The sequence below is a fragment of the Orycteropus afer genome, unplaced genomic scaffold (genome assembly GCF_000298275.1).
Source record: "Orycteropus afer afer isolate SDZICR_OR568_19922 unplaced genomic scaffold, OryAfe1.0 scaffold00028, whole genome shotgun sequence".
NCBI classification, from domain to species: domain Eukaryota; kingdom Metazoa; phylum Chordata; class Mammalia; order Tubulidentata; family Orycteropodidae; genus Orycteropus; species Orycteropus afer.
This window is the reverse complement of record NW_006921615.1, coordinates 6,870,148-6,887,180: the sequence shown is the minus strand read 5'-3', so window position 1 is coordinate 6,887,180 and position 17,033 is coordinate 6,870,148. Positions and strand designations below refer to the sequence as shown.

The 17,033-nt window shown below is 37.7% G+C and overlaps 1 protein-coding gene across 1 annotated transcript in view; it reads left to right on the top strand.

Annotated features, from left to right (window-relative positions):
* OPTN (optineurin) overlaps positions 1-17,033 on the top strand; it is a 91,703-nt gene that overhangs the window by 25,192 nt on the left and 49,478 nt on the right. The window contains exons 4-5 of the mRNA XM_042780223.1: positions 1,764-1,837; positions 8,012-8,146. Of these exons, the coding sequence (XP_042636157.1) occupies positions 1,764-1,837; positions 8,012-8,146 (209 nt within the window). The remainder of the gene's footprint in view (positions 1-1,763; positions 1,838-8,011; positions 8,147-17,033) is intronic.

Sequence of the window (17,033 nt, the reverse complement as noted above, 5' to 3'; positions counted from 1 at the left end):
TGAGAACTAAGTTTGAAGCCAGTGCTTTCAAACTCTGTGTACCCCAACATCAAGTGAACTAAGAGAGGTGATGTGGTGATGCATTGCTAAGCAGCCATCTGGTATGCCCTATCTGAACATACCGGCAGTCCTATTAAAGAACAAATCGGTAGATGAACCATGAAGAGGCCTGAAAAAAAAAAAAGATAGGGAAAAAAACTTGAGTACAAAATCCTCTATAATACAGATTGTCATTTTTACTTTGAGTACACATCTGATATAGGAAAAGAGATAGAAATGCATCTTGTAGATAAGTGGGGAGGCTTAGGGAAGGAGGAGTAACTTTGCAAAAAAGCTAAACTACAGATGTGTCTGAAATATTAGTACTACTTTCTTTACTTTCTGATTCATTTGCTTTCATTAAATTAATAAGGGTTGAAAACAGCTGTTAATAACCTTGCCATTTGTGCCCCCGATAGCTTTTAGAAGCATTAATAGAGGCTGAAATTTAAAGTAAAAGAAAAAAAAATTTACAGTTAAAAAGCACATGTTCCCAGAGTACTCTTTGTGCAAGTGACCAAAAGATTACAGAAATATAAGCTTGATCAAAGAGCTCTAACCTTCTGTAAATAACTGATAAAATTTAGGAAGCTCAAATAGCATATCACAAGTTTCCAAATGAGACTTCTTCCTTTTATGTACAGGGTTAGCATAATGTTCTCCCTCACAGATGAGTGATACGTTATTTAAAGTGTAAACATGTTTTTCTTGCCTTGGTTTTATGAACTAGAAAACACTGCTCAAGATTTAGAAGAGTTTTTGTTAAATAGTTATTGTTAAATAAGAACCTAATCTTCTATGTAAATTTTCTCCAAAATGCACAGGGAGACAGCTCAGGGGGCAGGAGCAATCAAAACTATCTGTAACAATCTTTGTGCATCTTTGAAGATTTTCTCTAATAGCTCATTGGAAAGAAGTTCTGGTGGCATAGTGGTTAAGCATTAGGCTGTGATTTAAACCCACCAGCTGTTCACCAGGAGATGAGACAGTTGTTCTGTGAAGACTTAACAGCTTTGGAAACCCCCCGGGGCTGTTCTACTTTGCCCTATCGGGTCACTATGAGTCAGAATCAACCCCCAATGGCAGTGGGTACTGGGTAGCTCATTGGAACGTCATTCATATCATGCAAGTGGTCTTGAGTGTTCTTATTCAGCAAATGGCCCACAGTGCACAAGAATTTCTAATGGGAGCCACCTTGACAAATACAGTGCCTTGTGAGCCTCACCTACTGAATACTCCGTTTTTCAGCTTTGTTTCAGCAAGTTCTAGCATTTTGCATTCTAAAGACAGCACCAGAAAGGTGTGTGAGTTGTCATGAGTTTTTTGCAACCTTAACCTAGGGAAGAAGGGTGCTGCCAAGAAGAGAGGGAAAGATAAAAGATTTCATGTTGATGGAGTCAGGGTGAGTGTGCAGAAGGAGAGATGATTAACCTTGATGCCTTAACATAGATATGTATAATGCTGATAGGATGTGTGTTTGGAGGGAGGTATCAGAAGAATGTATAATCCTGATAGGATGTGTGTTTGGAGGGAGGTATCAGAAGAGTAAATTGTTTATTCCATTTGAATGACTGAATTTGAACATTTTACCTCTAAATATTGGGTGGTAGGTTCTTTGGGTTGCATGTCATAAAAATTCTTGATCTTTCGTCTTTTTCTCTTCTGGTAAAGAATTTATCTTGCATACATATTGTCTTAAATCTCTTCCATTTCTTCTTTTACAGGAAGGAGAAGCAGATGGGGCATTAAAAGAAATCAAGACTAGTCCTCGGCCCACAAGAACTGACTCCATGAACACGTATGTGAAGAAAGATTAAGGCTGTTGAGCAGGGGGCGATTATCTCAACACTGGGAAGTTAAACATGAGCTAAAAAAGTAATGTCTTATTAATTTATATTAGGACCTTTCAAGAATAAAACCAAAAAAACTAGATTTTAAAACTACTTAATGTAGTATTCTCCCTAGAATAAAAATGATGTTTGGTGCCTTCCTAGGCTACGTAATGGCTCACCACTCTGTTATGTGAGAGGTGAAAACATACTTACTGTTAACCAAAACAAGCTAATTGTTTTGGTTTTGAACATTTTATTGTGCTTTAGATGAATATTTATACAGCAAATTAGTTTTCCATTCAATAATTCATACACACATTGTTCCATGGCATTGGTTGGAATCTACACCATGTGTCAGCGCTCTCCCTCTTTCCACCCTGGGTTCCCTGCCCCTTCTTGCCTTCTCATCTTTGTTTTTGGGCAGATGTTGCCCTTTTGGTCCCGTATAGATTGTTCTAAGAAGCATGTTCTTCATGGGTGTTATTGTTTATTTTATAGGCCAGTCTGTTATTTGGTTGAGAGGTGACTTCTGGAAGTGGCTTCAGTTCCATGTTAGAAGGTGACTTCGGGCAATAGTCTTGGGGCTTCCTCTAGTCTCTATCAGACTAGTAAGTCTGGCTTTTTTTTTTTTTCCAGTGAATTTGAGTTTTGTTCTACATTTTTCTCCCATTCTAACTAGGACCTTCTATTGTATCCCTGGTCAGAGCAGTTGGAAGTGTTAGCCTGGCACAATCTAGTTCTTCTAGTCTCAGGCTAGAAGAGGCAGTGGTTTATGTGGGCCATTAGTCCTGTGGACTAGTTGCTTCCTTGAGTCTGATTTTCTTCACTTTCCTTTGCTCTGAGGAGCTCTGCTAGCATAGTGCCTAAAGCATTTGACTGCTAATCAGAAGGTTGGCAGTTCAAACCTGCCAGCCACTCTGCAGAAGGAAGACTGGGCAATCTACTTCTGTAAAGATTTACTGCCTCAGAAACCCAAAGGGAGCTGCTATGAGTTGGAATTGACTCTATGGCAGTGAGTTTGTTTGTTTGTTTTTTGCTTTGCTCCTTTGCTCTGTTGTTGTTGTTGTTGTTGTTTGCCATCAAGTCGGCCCCGACTCATAGCGACCCCTCCTTGGGTTTCCGAGGCAGCATCACTATGGAAGTAGGAATGCCCAACCTTCCTTCCAAGGAGTGGCTGGTGGGTTTGAACCGCCAGTCTGCTGGTTAGCAGTCAAGTGCCTTAGCCACTATGCTACCAGAGCTCCTCTCCTTTGCTCTAGAAGGGAAGAAAACAATAGTTGTATCTTAGATGGCTGTTCTCAAGCTTTTAAGACCCCAGACACTACTCACCAAAGTAGGATGTAGAATGTTGTCTTTATATACTCTATGTCAGTTGACCTAGATGTCCTCCAAGACTATGGTCTTTAAGCTTCAAGCCCAGTAGCTCAGTCCTGTGAGGTGTTTGGTCATGTGTGAGAAGTTTCTATAACTGTGGCCCCTATGAGCTCTTTATGTATATAAATATATATGCAAAAAAAAACAAACACTGCCATCAAGTCGATTCTACTCAGTGACCCCTCCTTGGGTTTCCAAGGCGGTATCTCTACGGAAGTGGATTGTCCAATCTTCCTTCTGAGGAGTGGCTGGTGGGTTTGAACTGCCAGCCCTCTGGTTAGCAGTCAAATGCCTTAGGCGTACAGTACCTACAAATAGTATATAGAAAAATACACACCATACTTGTGTATGCACGTGGATATAGTCCCATATGGATATAGTCCCATATGGCCTTCCACTTCTATTTAGCATACATATCTCCTTATGTATGCACTCACAAATTATTGTTTGTTACTACTGTTGTTGCAGAATCGTTAATGTGGTAGTTAAGGTTATGTGTCAACTTGGGTGGGCCTGGTTTTGAGTGGCTGGGCAGCTGGATGTAGTATTCCACATGATGAGACTGGTAATCAGCTCCATGGTGGAATCTACTGTGAGCAACTGAGTAGGTGCCTTAGGGATGTGGTCTGCTTCCAGTACATAAGGAGATGCTTTAGGAATGGTCTGCAGCTTTTGACATGCTTGAATCCTCCATGTACCCAAGTTGTCATTTGTCAGCCTGCCTTGTTGTCTGTCAATCTTGGGACTGTTAATGGACTTGAATTAGTGACCTGCCATGTGGTTTGGTAATATTGGGACTTTGCATTTTTACTTGTTGACCTTGGGTTTGTCACCCTCCGCAGCTAGCAGTTGCCTGAATGAAGAAGCCTCCAGCTTCAGTGGGCTGGGAGCAAGAGGCAGAGCTGAAGTCCAAGGTCAAGGGGTTTTCACCCAGCCCCTAGAGCCTGGCACTTTGAATTCAGACTTCTAGCCTCCAAAACTATAAGAGAATAAACTCCTGTTTGTTAAAGCCATCCCATTTGTGGTATTTTCTGTTAGAACGGCACAAAGTAACCAAAACAGTTAATGTTATAGTCTTTACCAGAGTTGTCTTTTATTCTTACATACCTCTCAGTGTCTTCGTTTGTCTTGGTCTTGTTGGACTGATTTCCCCTATACTGTGTATTACTTTTCCTTCACCCAGATTAATACAAGTCTAGTATCTAGTTAGTGATTCTCCCTCCCTCCCCCTCCCATCCTGTTTCTTTTTGTGTATAAATCTATTGACTTTTCATAATAGTGGTCTTATACAATGTTTATGTATTTATGGTTATATTTCAGTCAGCATAATATCCTCTGGCTTATTCCATGTTGTTGGATGTTTTGTGGATTCATCATCATTCTTTATCATTGCATGGTATTACATTGTATGTATGTACACAGTTTGTTTATCCATTCATCCATTGGTGGACCGTTGTTTCCATCTTTTTGCTATTGTGAATAATGTGTGATGAACATGGGTGTGCATATGTCTATTCATGCCACAGCTCTTATTTCTCTAAGATACATACCTAGGAGTGGGATTGCTGAATCATATGGAATTTCTATTTCTAGCTTTTTAAGGAAGCACCTTATCATTTTCCATATTGGTTGTACCATCAGCAGCATATAAGAGTTTCTATCTCCCCACAGCATATATTGTTTTGTTTTGTTGATCAGTGCCATTATTGGTGAGGTGAGATGGCATTGTTGTTTTGATTTGCATTTCTCTAATGACTAATGATCAAGAGCATCATTTTATGTGTTTGTTATCCACTTATATGTCTTCTTTGATGGAGTGTCTGTTCATATACTTTGTCCATTTTTTAATTGGATTGTTTGTCTCTGTGTTGTTGAGATATTGGAGTTTTCTATAAATTTTTAAAATTAGACCTTTGTCAGATATATTGTTGCCAAATTTTTTTTCCCAGTTTGTAGGTTTTCTTTTTTAGTTTAGGCTTTTGATAAGTATAAGTACTTAATTTTTAGGAGGTTCCAGCTGTCTACTTTATCTTTTGCTATTTGTGCATGTTTAGTCATGTTTGATACTCTGTTTATGCCATAGATTAGGCATTTGTCCCTATTTTTTTGTCCTTGAACTTTACAGTTTTAGGTTTAAGATTTAGGTCCTTTTTCATTTCTCTGCATGTGGATATCCCATTTTGCCAGCACAATTTGTTAAAGAGACTATCTCTTCCCCACATAATGGACTTTGACTGTTTGTCGAAGATCAGCTGTCCATACCTGGATGGATTTATTTCTGGATTCTCAATTCTGTTCCATTGGACTGTGGGTCTGTCATTGTACCAGTACCAGCCTGTTTTTACAACCATGACTGTGTAGTAGATTCTGAGGTTGGCAAGTGTGACAGATGATGTTGTTGTTGTTGTTATGTGCCGTCAAGTCAGCCCTGACTCATAGCGACCCCTCCTTGGGTTTCCGAGGCAGTATCACTACTGTTCTTAATCAAAAGATCCAAGTTTCCTAATTCATTTACCAGTTGTTTGACTTTAATCTGCCTGCCCAGATTGATAAGTGAGGTGTTTCCATTTTCTCTTCTCTATTCATTGTTAATTGCAAACTAGGTGACTAATACTGGATAATCTTCTATGATAATGATGGTTATTGCTCTGAATCACCATGGGTAGTTCTTGAAAGTGTCCAGATACCTTATCTGTGGAGTCTTGAATTTACCTGTCTCAAGGACATAGTAGCAAACAGACATCTTATATAATGGAAGGGATTTGCAAAGGGTGTGGGTAGAGGAACTGCATACCTGAAACTCTCTGATTCTTTTAGGTAGCACTCATCCAGAATAAAACCTACTGCTGTCAAGGCATTTCTAACTCATGGCAATTCATGAGTTACAGAGTAGAACTACTCCACAGGGTTTTCTTGGCTGTAATCTTTACAGAAGGAGATTGCCAGGCCTTTCTTCTGTGACACTAAGTGGGTTCAAACCACCAATCTTTAAGTTAGTATTCTAGTGCAAACTGTTTGTGCCACCCAGGGACCTCAATTCACCCAGAATAGGCTTTGCTAATCCTCTGTAGGCAGGTTACTGTTATGTTATTAGTCCACTTAAAAGAGACAGTTATCTGAAAATTTCTCTAAGAGTCCCTTTTTTTAAATTGATGGATGTGCACAGAATTTGATATTAAAGCCATAAAAAACAATTTCCCCTATTTTGCTCCCAAGCTCTTATATGAGGGAAAAATTAAGTATTAAATATTTTTTCATCAAACAGGACAGTTGGCATGAATGAAAGTTATTTCTTTCTTTAGTTGAAAATTCCTCAGCATTTTTGCAAATTGTTATTGGAATATCAAATCCTGGAAGTGGGAGGAAGGAAGCTAACACCATTTGCAAGTTCAAATCACTTTCTCCTAATTTATACCCATATGAAAAGATTACATCTTTTAAGCCACAGTGCTGTTTTCTAGTAAATAACACCTTTTTCCTATTTGTGAGCATCATATAGAATCAGAAATTGATTTCTAGGTTTGGAATTTCAGCTTTGGGGTCAGAGGAACCAGGATTTAATACTGTCCGTTAGATTCTTGCCTTCCGTGCAGGAGATTTGGGTATGATTCCCGGCCACTGCACCTCATATGGAGGAGACTTGCATGTTACGATGACACTAAACAGGTGTCAGTGGAACATCCAGACTAAGATGAACTAGGGGAAAAGGCCTGGTGGTCTACTTCTGAAAATCATCCAGTGAAAACCCTGGATCACAAGAGTTCAATTCCTAGCCCATCATGGGGATGGCATAGGACCAGGCTGCATTTGGCTGTATTGTGCATGGCATTACCATGAATCAGAGATTGAGGACTAACAATAACAACAGCAATTTATTATATCTGTGAACTTTAGTAGAATTCTGAAGTAGCAATTGCATTAACATTGTCATAGTTATCCTGTTTTATTAGTTTAGTGGTAGTTGTGGTTTGGTTTGTCATTGAAACATCTTTTTATTGAAACAAAGAAAAATATTTGGCATACCAACAGTGCCTACATTTCTCTACTGTAATTATTTAAAACCAAAAGTACAATGTATTTCCTTTACCTGATAATTTGATGCTTTCTGTCAAGTTAAAGAAAAACAAGGGTCTGTGTGTGTGTCTTCACTGCCTTGGAGTTGGTTCCAACTCATAGGGACCCCTCCTTCAGTTTCTGAGGTGGTATCACTAGGGAAGTAGTTGCCCAGTCTTTTCCTAGGAGTGGCTGGTGAGTTTGAATGGACAGGTTTCTGGTTAGTAGTCAAATGCCTTAGGCACCAAGACACCAGAGATCCTTAATCATTTCAAAGAGAGGGCAAATTTACCTAACAATAAAGGGTAAGTAGGAGCTCTGGTAGCATAGTGCCTAAGGCACTTGACTGCTAACCAGAAGGCTGCCGGTTCAAACCCACCAGCCACTCCTCGGAAGGAAGGTTGGGCAATCCTACTTCCGTAGTGATACTGCCTCGGAAACCCAAGGAGGGGTCGCTATGAGTCGAGGCTGACTCAACGGCAAATAACAACAACAACAAAGGGCAAGTAGGAATTGTTTCTAACCTGGGGACTGTTTGTATTGGGCTACTCTGTTCATACTGCCTCGAAAACCCAAGGAGGGGTCACTATGAGTCGGGGCCGACTCGACGGCATACAACAACAACAACAACTCTGTTCTTAGACTTTGACATTCTCATTTTCTGTTGAAAACCTTTTAACCTTTATACTGAAAGTGACATTGTCTTAATGTAGGAGCAAATCTGCAGAAGGAGCCAGGAATTATTTGGAATTTGAGGAATTAACTGTGAGCCAACTCCTGCTATGTCTTAGAGAAGGAAACCAGAAGGTGGAAAGACTTGAAATTGCACTCAAGGAAGCCAAAGAAAGGTATGACATATATAACTTGAAATGTATAAATATTGTTTTTTGTAACAGCTGTATTGTGATATAATTAAAATATCATGTAATTCACTCATTTAAACTCTACACTTCAAAGTTTTTTAGAATATTCACAGGGTCATGAAACCATTTCTACAATATAATTTTAGAAAATTCTCTCTTTGCAAAAACGACCTCCATACCCATTAGAATTTACTCCTCATTTCCTCTCCTCCTAGCCCCTGGCAAAAGCTAATCCACTTTCTGTCACTTAAGATTTGCCTATGCTTGACATTTCATACATATGTAGATATACAATATGTGGTCTTTTGTGACTGGCTTCTTTCACTTAGGATAATGTTTTCAAGGTTCGTTCATGTTGAAGCTTATATCATTACTTCATTTCTTTTTGTTCCCAAATAATATTCCATTTTAGGGCATAAAAGGAGCTCCAGTGGTACAGTGTCTAAGGCATTGACTGCTACCAGAAACTTGGCAGTTTAAATCCACCAGCTGCTCCGTGGAAGGAAGATGGGGCAATCTACTTCCATAAAGATTTACCACCTTGGAAACCCAATAGGGGTTGCTATGAGTTGGAATTGACTCTATGGCATTGGGTTTGGTTTTTTTATTTTAGAGGATATATCCCATTTTATTTATCTATTCATCATTTGATGAACATTTGGGTTGTTTCCAGATTTGCCTATTATGAATAACATTACTATGAACATTCATATACAAGTAAATTTTTCCTTGAGGAACTTTATAGTTTTAGGTTTCACATTTAAGTCTTTGATCCATCTGGAGTTAGTTTTTGCATATAGTGTGAGCTATGGATCTTGCTTCATTTTTCTGCAAATGGATATCCAGTTTTGCCAGCATCATGTGTTAAAAAGACCACCTCTTACCCATCTAATGGATTTCAGTCCTTTATCAAAAATCAGTTGACCATAGGTTGATGGATCTATTTCTGGGTTCTCAATTCTGTTCCACTGGTCTATATGTCCGGTGTTGTAGCAATACCAGGCAGTTTTGACTACTGTGGCTGTATAGTAGGTTTTGAAATCTGGGAGTGGGAGACCTCCTACTTTGTTGTTCTTCTTCAATAGTGCTTTGCTTATCCAAGGTCTCTTTCTTTTCCATATAAAATTAGTGATTTGTTTTTCCATATCTTTAAAGAATGCTGATGGCATCTGGATTAGGATTACATTGAATGTATAGATTGCTTTGGGTAGTATTGCCATTTTCACAATGTTCAATCTTCCTAACCATGAGCATGGTATGTTCTTCCCTTTATGTAGACCTCTTATGGCTTCTTGAAGTAGTGTTTTGTAGTTTTCTTTGTGCAGGTCTTTTGTGTCCCTAGTGAGATGTATTCCTAAGTATTTATTTTTTTCGTAGCTATTGTAAATGGTATTGATTTCCTCATTTCCTTTTCAGCAATCTCTTGGCTGGAATAGAGGAATTCAGCTGATTTTTGTATGTATATCTTGTATCCCACCACTATGCTAAATCTTTCAATTAGTTCTAGTAGCTTCTTTTACTGAGTCTCTTGGGTTTTCTATGTATGGGATCATATCATCTGCAAATAGGCATAGTGTGACTTCTTCCTTACCAATTTGGATGCCTTTGATTTCCCTTTGTTGCCTTATTGGCCTGGCTAGGACTTCCAATACAATGTTGAATAGAAGTAGTGATAGAGGGCATCCTTGTCTGGTTCCTGTTGGCAACGGGAATGGTTTCAGTCTCTCTCCATTGAGAATAATGTTGGCTGTTGGTTTTGCATAAATGCCCTTTATTATGTTGAGGAAGGTACCTTCTATTCCTACTTCGCTGAGTTTTTATCAGGAATGGGTGTTGAATTTTATCAAGTGCCTTTTCTCCATCAATTGATATGATCATGTGGTTCTTCTCCTTTGTTTTATTTATGTGATGGATGATGTAGATTGTTTTTTCTGATGTTGAACCATCCTTGCATAACTGGTATGAACCCCACTTGGTCATAATGTATTATTTTTTTGATAGTGGTGTACTGCCTAAGGCATTTGACTGCTAACCAGAAGGCTGCCGGTTCAAACTCACCAGCTACTCAGAAGGAAGATTGAGCAATCTAATTCTGTAGAGATACTGCCTCAGAAACCCAAGGAGAGGTAGCTATGAGTTAGAATCAACTTGATGGCAGTGAGTTTGGCTTTTTTGGTTTTGGTTGGAGTCTATTGGTAGGATTTTGTTGAAGATCTTTGCATCTATATTCATGAGGGGTAATGGTCTGTAGTTTTCCTTTTTAGTGATGTCTTTGCCTGGTTTTGATATCAATGTTATGCTTGCTTCATAAAATGAATTTGGGAGGATTCCATCCTTTTCTATGTTCTGGAATAGTTTGAGTAGGACTGGTGTCATTTCTTCTCTGAACATTCAGTAGAATCCTCCAGTGGAACCATCTGGCCAGGACTTTTTTTGATTGGTAATTTTTTTATGACCTGTTTAATTTATTCTTTTGTTATGGTTCTGTTCAAATTTTCCACCTTAGTCTGTATTAGTTTAGGTAAGAAGTATGTTTCTAGAAATCTGTCCATTTCTTCTAGATTTTCAAATTTGTTGGAGTATAGTTCTTCATAGTATCCTGATATTATCCTTTTAATTTCTTTTGGTTCTGTTGAGGTGTCACCCAATTTATTTCTTCTTTGTGTTATTTCTATTCTCTCCCTCTTTTCCTTTGTTAAGTTTGCCAGTCATTTCTCAATTTTATTAATCTTTTCAAAAAACCAGCTTCTAGTCTTTGATTTCTTCTATTGTCTTTCTACTTTGTTTCATTTATCTCTGCTCAAATCTTTATTATTTCTTTTCTTCTGGTGACTATAGTTTTTTGGGTTTTTTTTTGTTTTTTTGCCGTTTTTTCTAATTTTTGGAGATGTTGGGTTAAGGTGTTGATTTTGGCTCTCTCGTCTTTTTTAATGTGTGCATTTATTGCTCTGAATTGGCCTCTGATCACTGCTTTTGCTGAGTCCCAAAGATTTTGGTATGCTGTGTTTTCATTCTTGGTTTTTAAAGGAATTTTTTTTAATTTCATTTTTTATTTCTTCAATTACCCAGTCATTTTCCAGGAGGGTGTTATTCAGTTTCTATGTGTTTGCTCTTTTTCCAGTGATCTTCCTATTGTTGATTTCTAGTTTTATAGCATTATGATCTGAGAAGATGCTTTGCAGTATTTCAACGTTTTCAAATTTTTTAGGGCTTACTTTGTGGACTAACATATGGTCTATCCTGGAAAATGTTCCAGGTGCACTGGAAAAGAATGTATATTGTGCTGTTGTTGGGTAAAGTGCCCCGTAGATATCTATAAGGTCAAGTTGGTGAATTGTATTGTTTAGTTCTTCGGTGTCTTTGTTGAGTTTCTTTCCAGTTATCCTGTCTTTGATTGAAAGTGGTATATTAAAATCTCCCACTATGACTATGGAGCCATCTATTTGTCTTTTCAATTATTTTAAAGTCTGATTTATGTATTTTGGGGCTCTTTCATTGAGTGCAATGTCCTCTGGCTCAATAGATCCTTTAATCATTATATAATGTCCTTCCTCATCTTTTATGGTGGTTTTTGTCTTAAAGTCAATTTTATCAGAAATTAATATTGCTACTCCTGCTCTTTTTTGGTTGCCATTTGCTTGACATATTTTTTTCTAATCTTTGATTTTTAGTCTATTTGTGTCTTTGTCTCTAAGGTATGTCTCTTGTAGACAGCATATTAATGGGTTATGTTTTCTTAGCCAGTCTGTAACTTTCTGTCCCTGAAGTGGTGCATTTAATCCATTGACATTCAGTGTAATTATCAACAAGTAAGAATTAAAAAAAAAAAAAAATTATTGTGATTTGGGTGAAAGTTTACAGAGCAAATTCATCCTCCATACAGCAGTTCACACACAGTCAGTCTGTTTGATGACACTGACTGCAATCTCCCACAATACAACAGCTCTCCTCCCACTTCTTCCCCACAGCCACCTCCTTCCTGTGTCCTTCCCTCCCATGCACTCCTGCCCCCTGAGATGTGCATACACAGCCCTTCTAGTCTCCCATGATTAATCTCTCCAAGGAATGTATCTACCTAATGTAAATGTTCAGCTCATATACCTGTCTTTCATTTAGCTGGAGCCACAGGAGTGGGTCCAGTTCCAGACCTGAAGGGCAGCTAGGGGACATAGTCTCAGGGGTTCTACCAGACTCTATCAGACCAGCAAACCTAGTCCTTTATTTTTTTATGATTTTGAGTTTTGTTCCACATTGTTCTCACACTCTATCCAGGATATCCTACATAGATTCCCCTCTGAGTGGTTGACAGTGGTAGCTGGGCACTATCTAGTTCTTCTGGTCTCATGGTCATATAGGCTGAGCACTGCATGGTGTACCAGTCCCTTGGACTAATTGGTTCCATGCATCTTTGGTTTTCTTCATTTTTCTTTGCTCTGGACAAGGAGAGACCCATCACTGTATATACATGGCTGCTTGCAAGCTTTTAAGATCCCAATTGCTACTTGCCAAAGTAGGATATGGAACAATATTTTTGTGTAGTGTGTTATGCTAATTGAGCTTGATGTCCCCTGCAACCATGGTCCCAAGCCCACAGGTCCAGCTACTTGCTCCCTCTGGGTACCTGGCTGTGGCCAAGAGGTGACTACTACCTTGTCCCGACAAGTATGAATTTGTTTCTGTCATTTTATTATGTGTTTTTTTGGTGGTGTTAGTGATTTTTTTGTTCCTTATAATCTTCTGTGTTGAGTTCATTTTGTTTATGAATTGTGTTATCACTTTCTTCATTGTTATTGTTTTAGTATTTGCTAAATATTAGTGCTTGTCCTCTTTTCTATTTTGATGTGAAGGTTTATCATTTTTCTTTGAGGTTATCCTGTGATTTATAATTCTCTTCCCAAGTTTAGAACAGCCTGTTCTATCTTGCAATTGTCTTGACTTCCACACCATTTAGAAGTTCTGTAAGTACACAGTTTTATCCCTCTTTTTGGTTTGTAGTTGTCCTCATTTGCCACTTGATATCTCTGGTTCCCTGTTTACAATCTTATAGGCTAATTTACTTTGAACACTTCCATAACTGGGTTGGTTTCTGGGTTTTGTCATCATGTGTATTAATGGTCAGTTGTTATTTGCTGTTGTTGGTTCTCTGCCCAAAGGAATCCTTTATCATCTCTTGTAAGATTGGTCTGGTTTTAACAAATTCCTTTAATTTCTACTTATCTGGAAATGTCCTAATTTCACCATCATATTTGAGGGACAGTTTTGCCAGGTATATAATTTTTGGTTGGAAATTTTTTTCTTTCAGGGTTTTATATATATTATCCCATTGCCTTCTTGCCTGCATGGTTTCTGCCGACAAATGAGAGCTGTCTTATTTGTTGCCCTTTGTAGGTAACTTTTAGTTTTTCTTGTGTTGCTTTCAGGATTCTTTGTCTTTGGTTTTCATGAGTTTGATGATGTCTTGGTGATTTTCTTTTGGGGTCTATCCTGTTTGGGGTTTGTTGGGTTTCTTGAATGGATATATTCTCATCTTTCATCCTATCAGGGAAGTTCTCCTCCAACAAATCTTGGACAATTTTCTCAGTGGTTTTATTTATCTCTTCCTGTCCTGGAATTCTGATGATATGTAGGTTATTCCTTTTGGCAGTATCCTACATGAACCTTAGGCTTTCTTCATTTTGTTTTGATCTTTTTTCTGATTGACCCCTTCCCAAAGAAGTATTCAGGTATTTCTCTTCAGTCTCAGTAATTCTGCCTTCCATTGATTCAGTTCTACTCCTTTGCCCATTCAATGTGTTATCTATTTTTGAGAATTTAGTATTAATCTTTTGGATTTCTACCTATAATTTTGTATCATTTCTAATTTTTCATTTATTTTGTCATTTGGTTCTTGTATTGTCTTCTGAAATTGTTCTGGGGTTTTCCTCAGTTTTGTCAGTGTTTTCCTAGATCTGTCTCTCAGTCTGTTGAAGCTAAATGTAATTTTTTTGAATTCCTTATTAGGGAGTTCCAATGCTGCTTCTTCCTCAGAGATATGTTTTGGGTCTGTATCCTGGTCCCTTGTTTCTCCTGCTTTATCTTGCTTCTTTGTGTGGACTGTGATGGTCTGTTGTTGCTGAGACATTATGAGGTTTTTGTGTTTATGTTTAATTGTTGATTGTATGTCGGAGTGATTTGCCCAAGATTTTCATTTTCTTTGTTTTGTTTGTATGTTATCTAAGTAAGTAAGGTCCTGTGCTCCTCTGTTTGCTAGTTGGCAGCACTTATGCACTCACCACCTGTCTCCTTTCCACTCGTCAGACTCCCATATATCTGTGCTGTCTTTAGCAAGTGGAGCCTATTCTTAGGTCCCTGGAATCTGAACAAGAATGCTGTCACTTTAAAATCCAAAATGGGCACTACTTGTAGACATTCAAAATGGCTGTGCTCTGCTAGCACTAATAAACATTCAAAATGGCTGTGCCCTCCAGACAGCTGAAAGTACACAGCTCTGTTTGTTTCCTTCTTTGCTGTTTCCCTTTTCAGTTGTTAGCCACCCATGCAATACTCCATGCAGCCCTTGGTGAGCAGGGCTGATTTTTAGGTTAATCTCAGGTCCTAACACCACTTGGAAATATTCAGGCTGTCCGTGCCGTCATGACAGCTGACAGTCCACTGCTCTGTCTGTCTCCTTACTCTGTTTTCATTCAGGTTCTTCTACTTGTTAGTGTTTAATCCACTTCTGTATCCTTCCTTTCAAAGCTTAGTGCTCCAGGATTATCTTCTGTATCTGTGTCAATTGGTTTCTCTTTTTTTTTTTGTTGAAGAGGGTCTGTGTAGCTTGTCTGCCTATTCTGCCATCTTACCAGAAGTCCAAAATTTTTTATTTTGATGTCATCCAATTATCTATTTTTTATTTTGTCACTTGTACTTTTGGTGTCATAGCTTAAAAACCATTGCCTAACCCAAGTTCATACAGAGTTACTCCTGTGTTTTTTTCTCTGAGTTTTATGGTTTTGGCTCTTACATTTAGGCCTATAATTGATTTTGAGTTGATTTTTGTGTAAGGTATGAGGTAGGAGTCTAATTTCATTCTTTTGTATGAAAATATCCTGTTGTCCTCACCATTTGTTGCAAAGACTGTTCTTTGCCCCCACTGAATTGTCTTGATATCCTTGTTGGAAAGTGACTGACCATAAATGTAAAACGTTAATTTCTAGATTCTCAATTCTACTCCATTGATCTATGTGTCTGTCCTTATGCTAATACTACACTGTCTTGACTACTTTAGCTTTATAGTAAGTTTTGAAGTTGGGAACTATAACTCCTTCAACTTTGTTCCTCTTTTTCAAGAATTTTTTTAAATCTTGGGATTCCTCTCTTTTTCCTTTCACTACCCTTTTTCCATATGAATTTTAGAATATACTTGTCAGTTTCTGCAGAAATACTTGGAATTTAGGTGGGAATTGTGTTGAATCTAAAAATCAGTTTGGGGAATATTTCCCTCTTAACAATATTAAGTCTTCTGATCCATGAACATGAGAGGTCCTTTTTATTTAGTTCTTTAAATTCTCTCAATGATGTTTTGTAATCTTTGGTATATGAGTCTGGCATTTCAGTTCAATTTATTCTCATATCGTAGTCTTTTTTATGTAACCATTTACATTTGTTTTCTTAATTTTTTGGATTGTTCATTGCTAGTATATAGAAGTACGACTGAATTTTGTATATTAATTTTATACTCTCCAACCTTGCTGTATATGTTTATCAGTCTTAATATTTTTTAATGGGTTTCTTAGGTTTTTCTTTATACAAGATTATGCCATCTACAAATAGAGGTTATATTTTATTTCTTCCTTTCTAATCCAGATGCCTTTTAGTTCTTCTTCTTGCCTGATTACCTTAGCTAGAACCTCTTGTACAATGTTATATGGAAATGACGAGAGCAGACATCTTTGTCCTGTTCCTGATCTTAGGGACAAAGCATTTATTCTCTCACCATTAAATAAGATGTTGACTGTGGGGGGTTTTTTTGTAGCTGCTTTGTTACCAAGCTGACTAAGCTCCCTTCTATTTCTAGTTTGTTGAAATTTTTATCATCAAATGGTTTGGGGTTTTGTCAAATGGTTTTTCTGTGTCTGTTGAGATGATCATATGGGTGTTTGTTTTGCCTTTACTAATGTGGTATACTAATTACATTGATTGATTTTCAGATGGTAAACCAATCTTACATTCCTAGGATAGATTCTGCTTTGTCATGGTATATATGTTCCTGGACTCAGTTTGCCAGTATTTTTATGTTGAGGATTTTTGCATATCTGTTTATAAGGGATATTGATATGTATTTTCTTTTCTTGTGATACCTTTGTCTGGATTTGGTATCAGGAAAATTACTGGCCTCATAGAATGAATTGAGCATTGGTCTCTCCTTTTCTATATATATTCCTGGTTTTCAACACCTGGTGAGCCTTTTTATATAGGTATTACTGCAACATAATGCTGTTGTAAGCAGAATCATTTAGACTGGACTGTAGGTTAAAATATATCTACCTTTTAGAGTTGTTATGAGGTCAATGAAATTCTATTTGTGAAAGCAAAGTGTTAAACAAATGGAAGGTATGGAGGAGGTTACGTAACACTTCTAGGGTACTGGCGATTGTAACATTTAATCAGAAATATACTATGACATAATTCTATCAGACATGATAAATGGCTCATTAATTGTGAAATTATAGTATTTTATTTTATTTTTTTATTTATTGTGATTTGGGTGAAGATTTACAGAGCAAATTCACTTTCTATACAGCAGTTCACATATACTTTGTCTCATGTCATTGACCAGTTTACCACAATGCAACAGCTCCCCTCCCACTTCCTCCCCATAGTTACCGCTTCC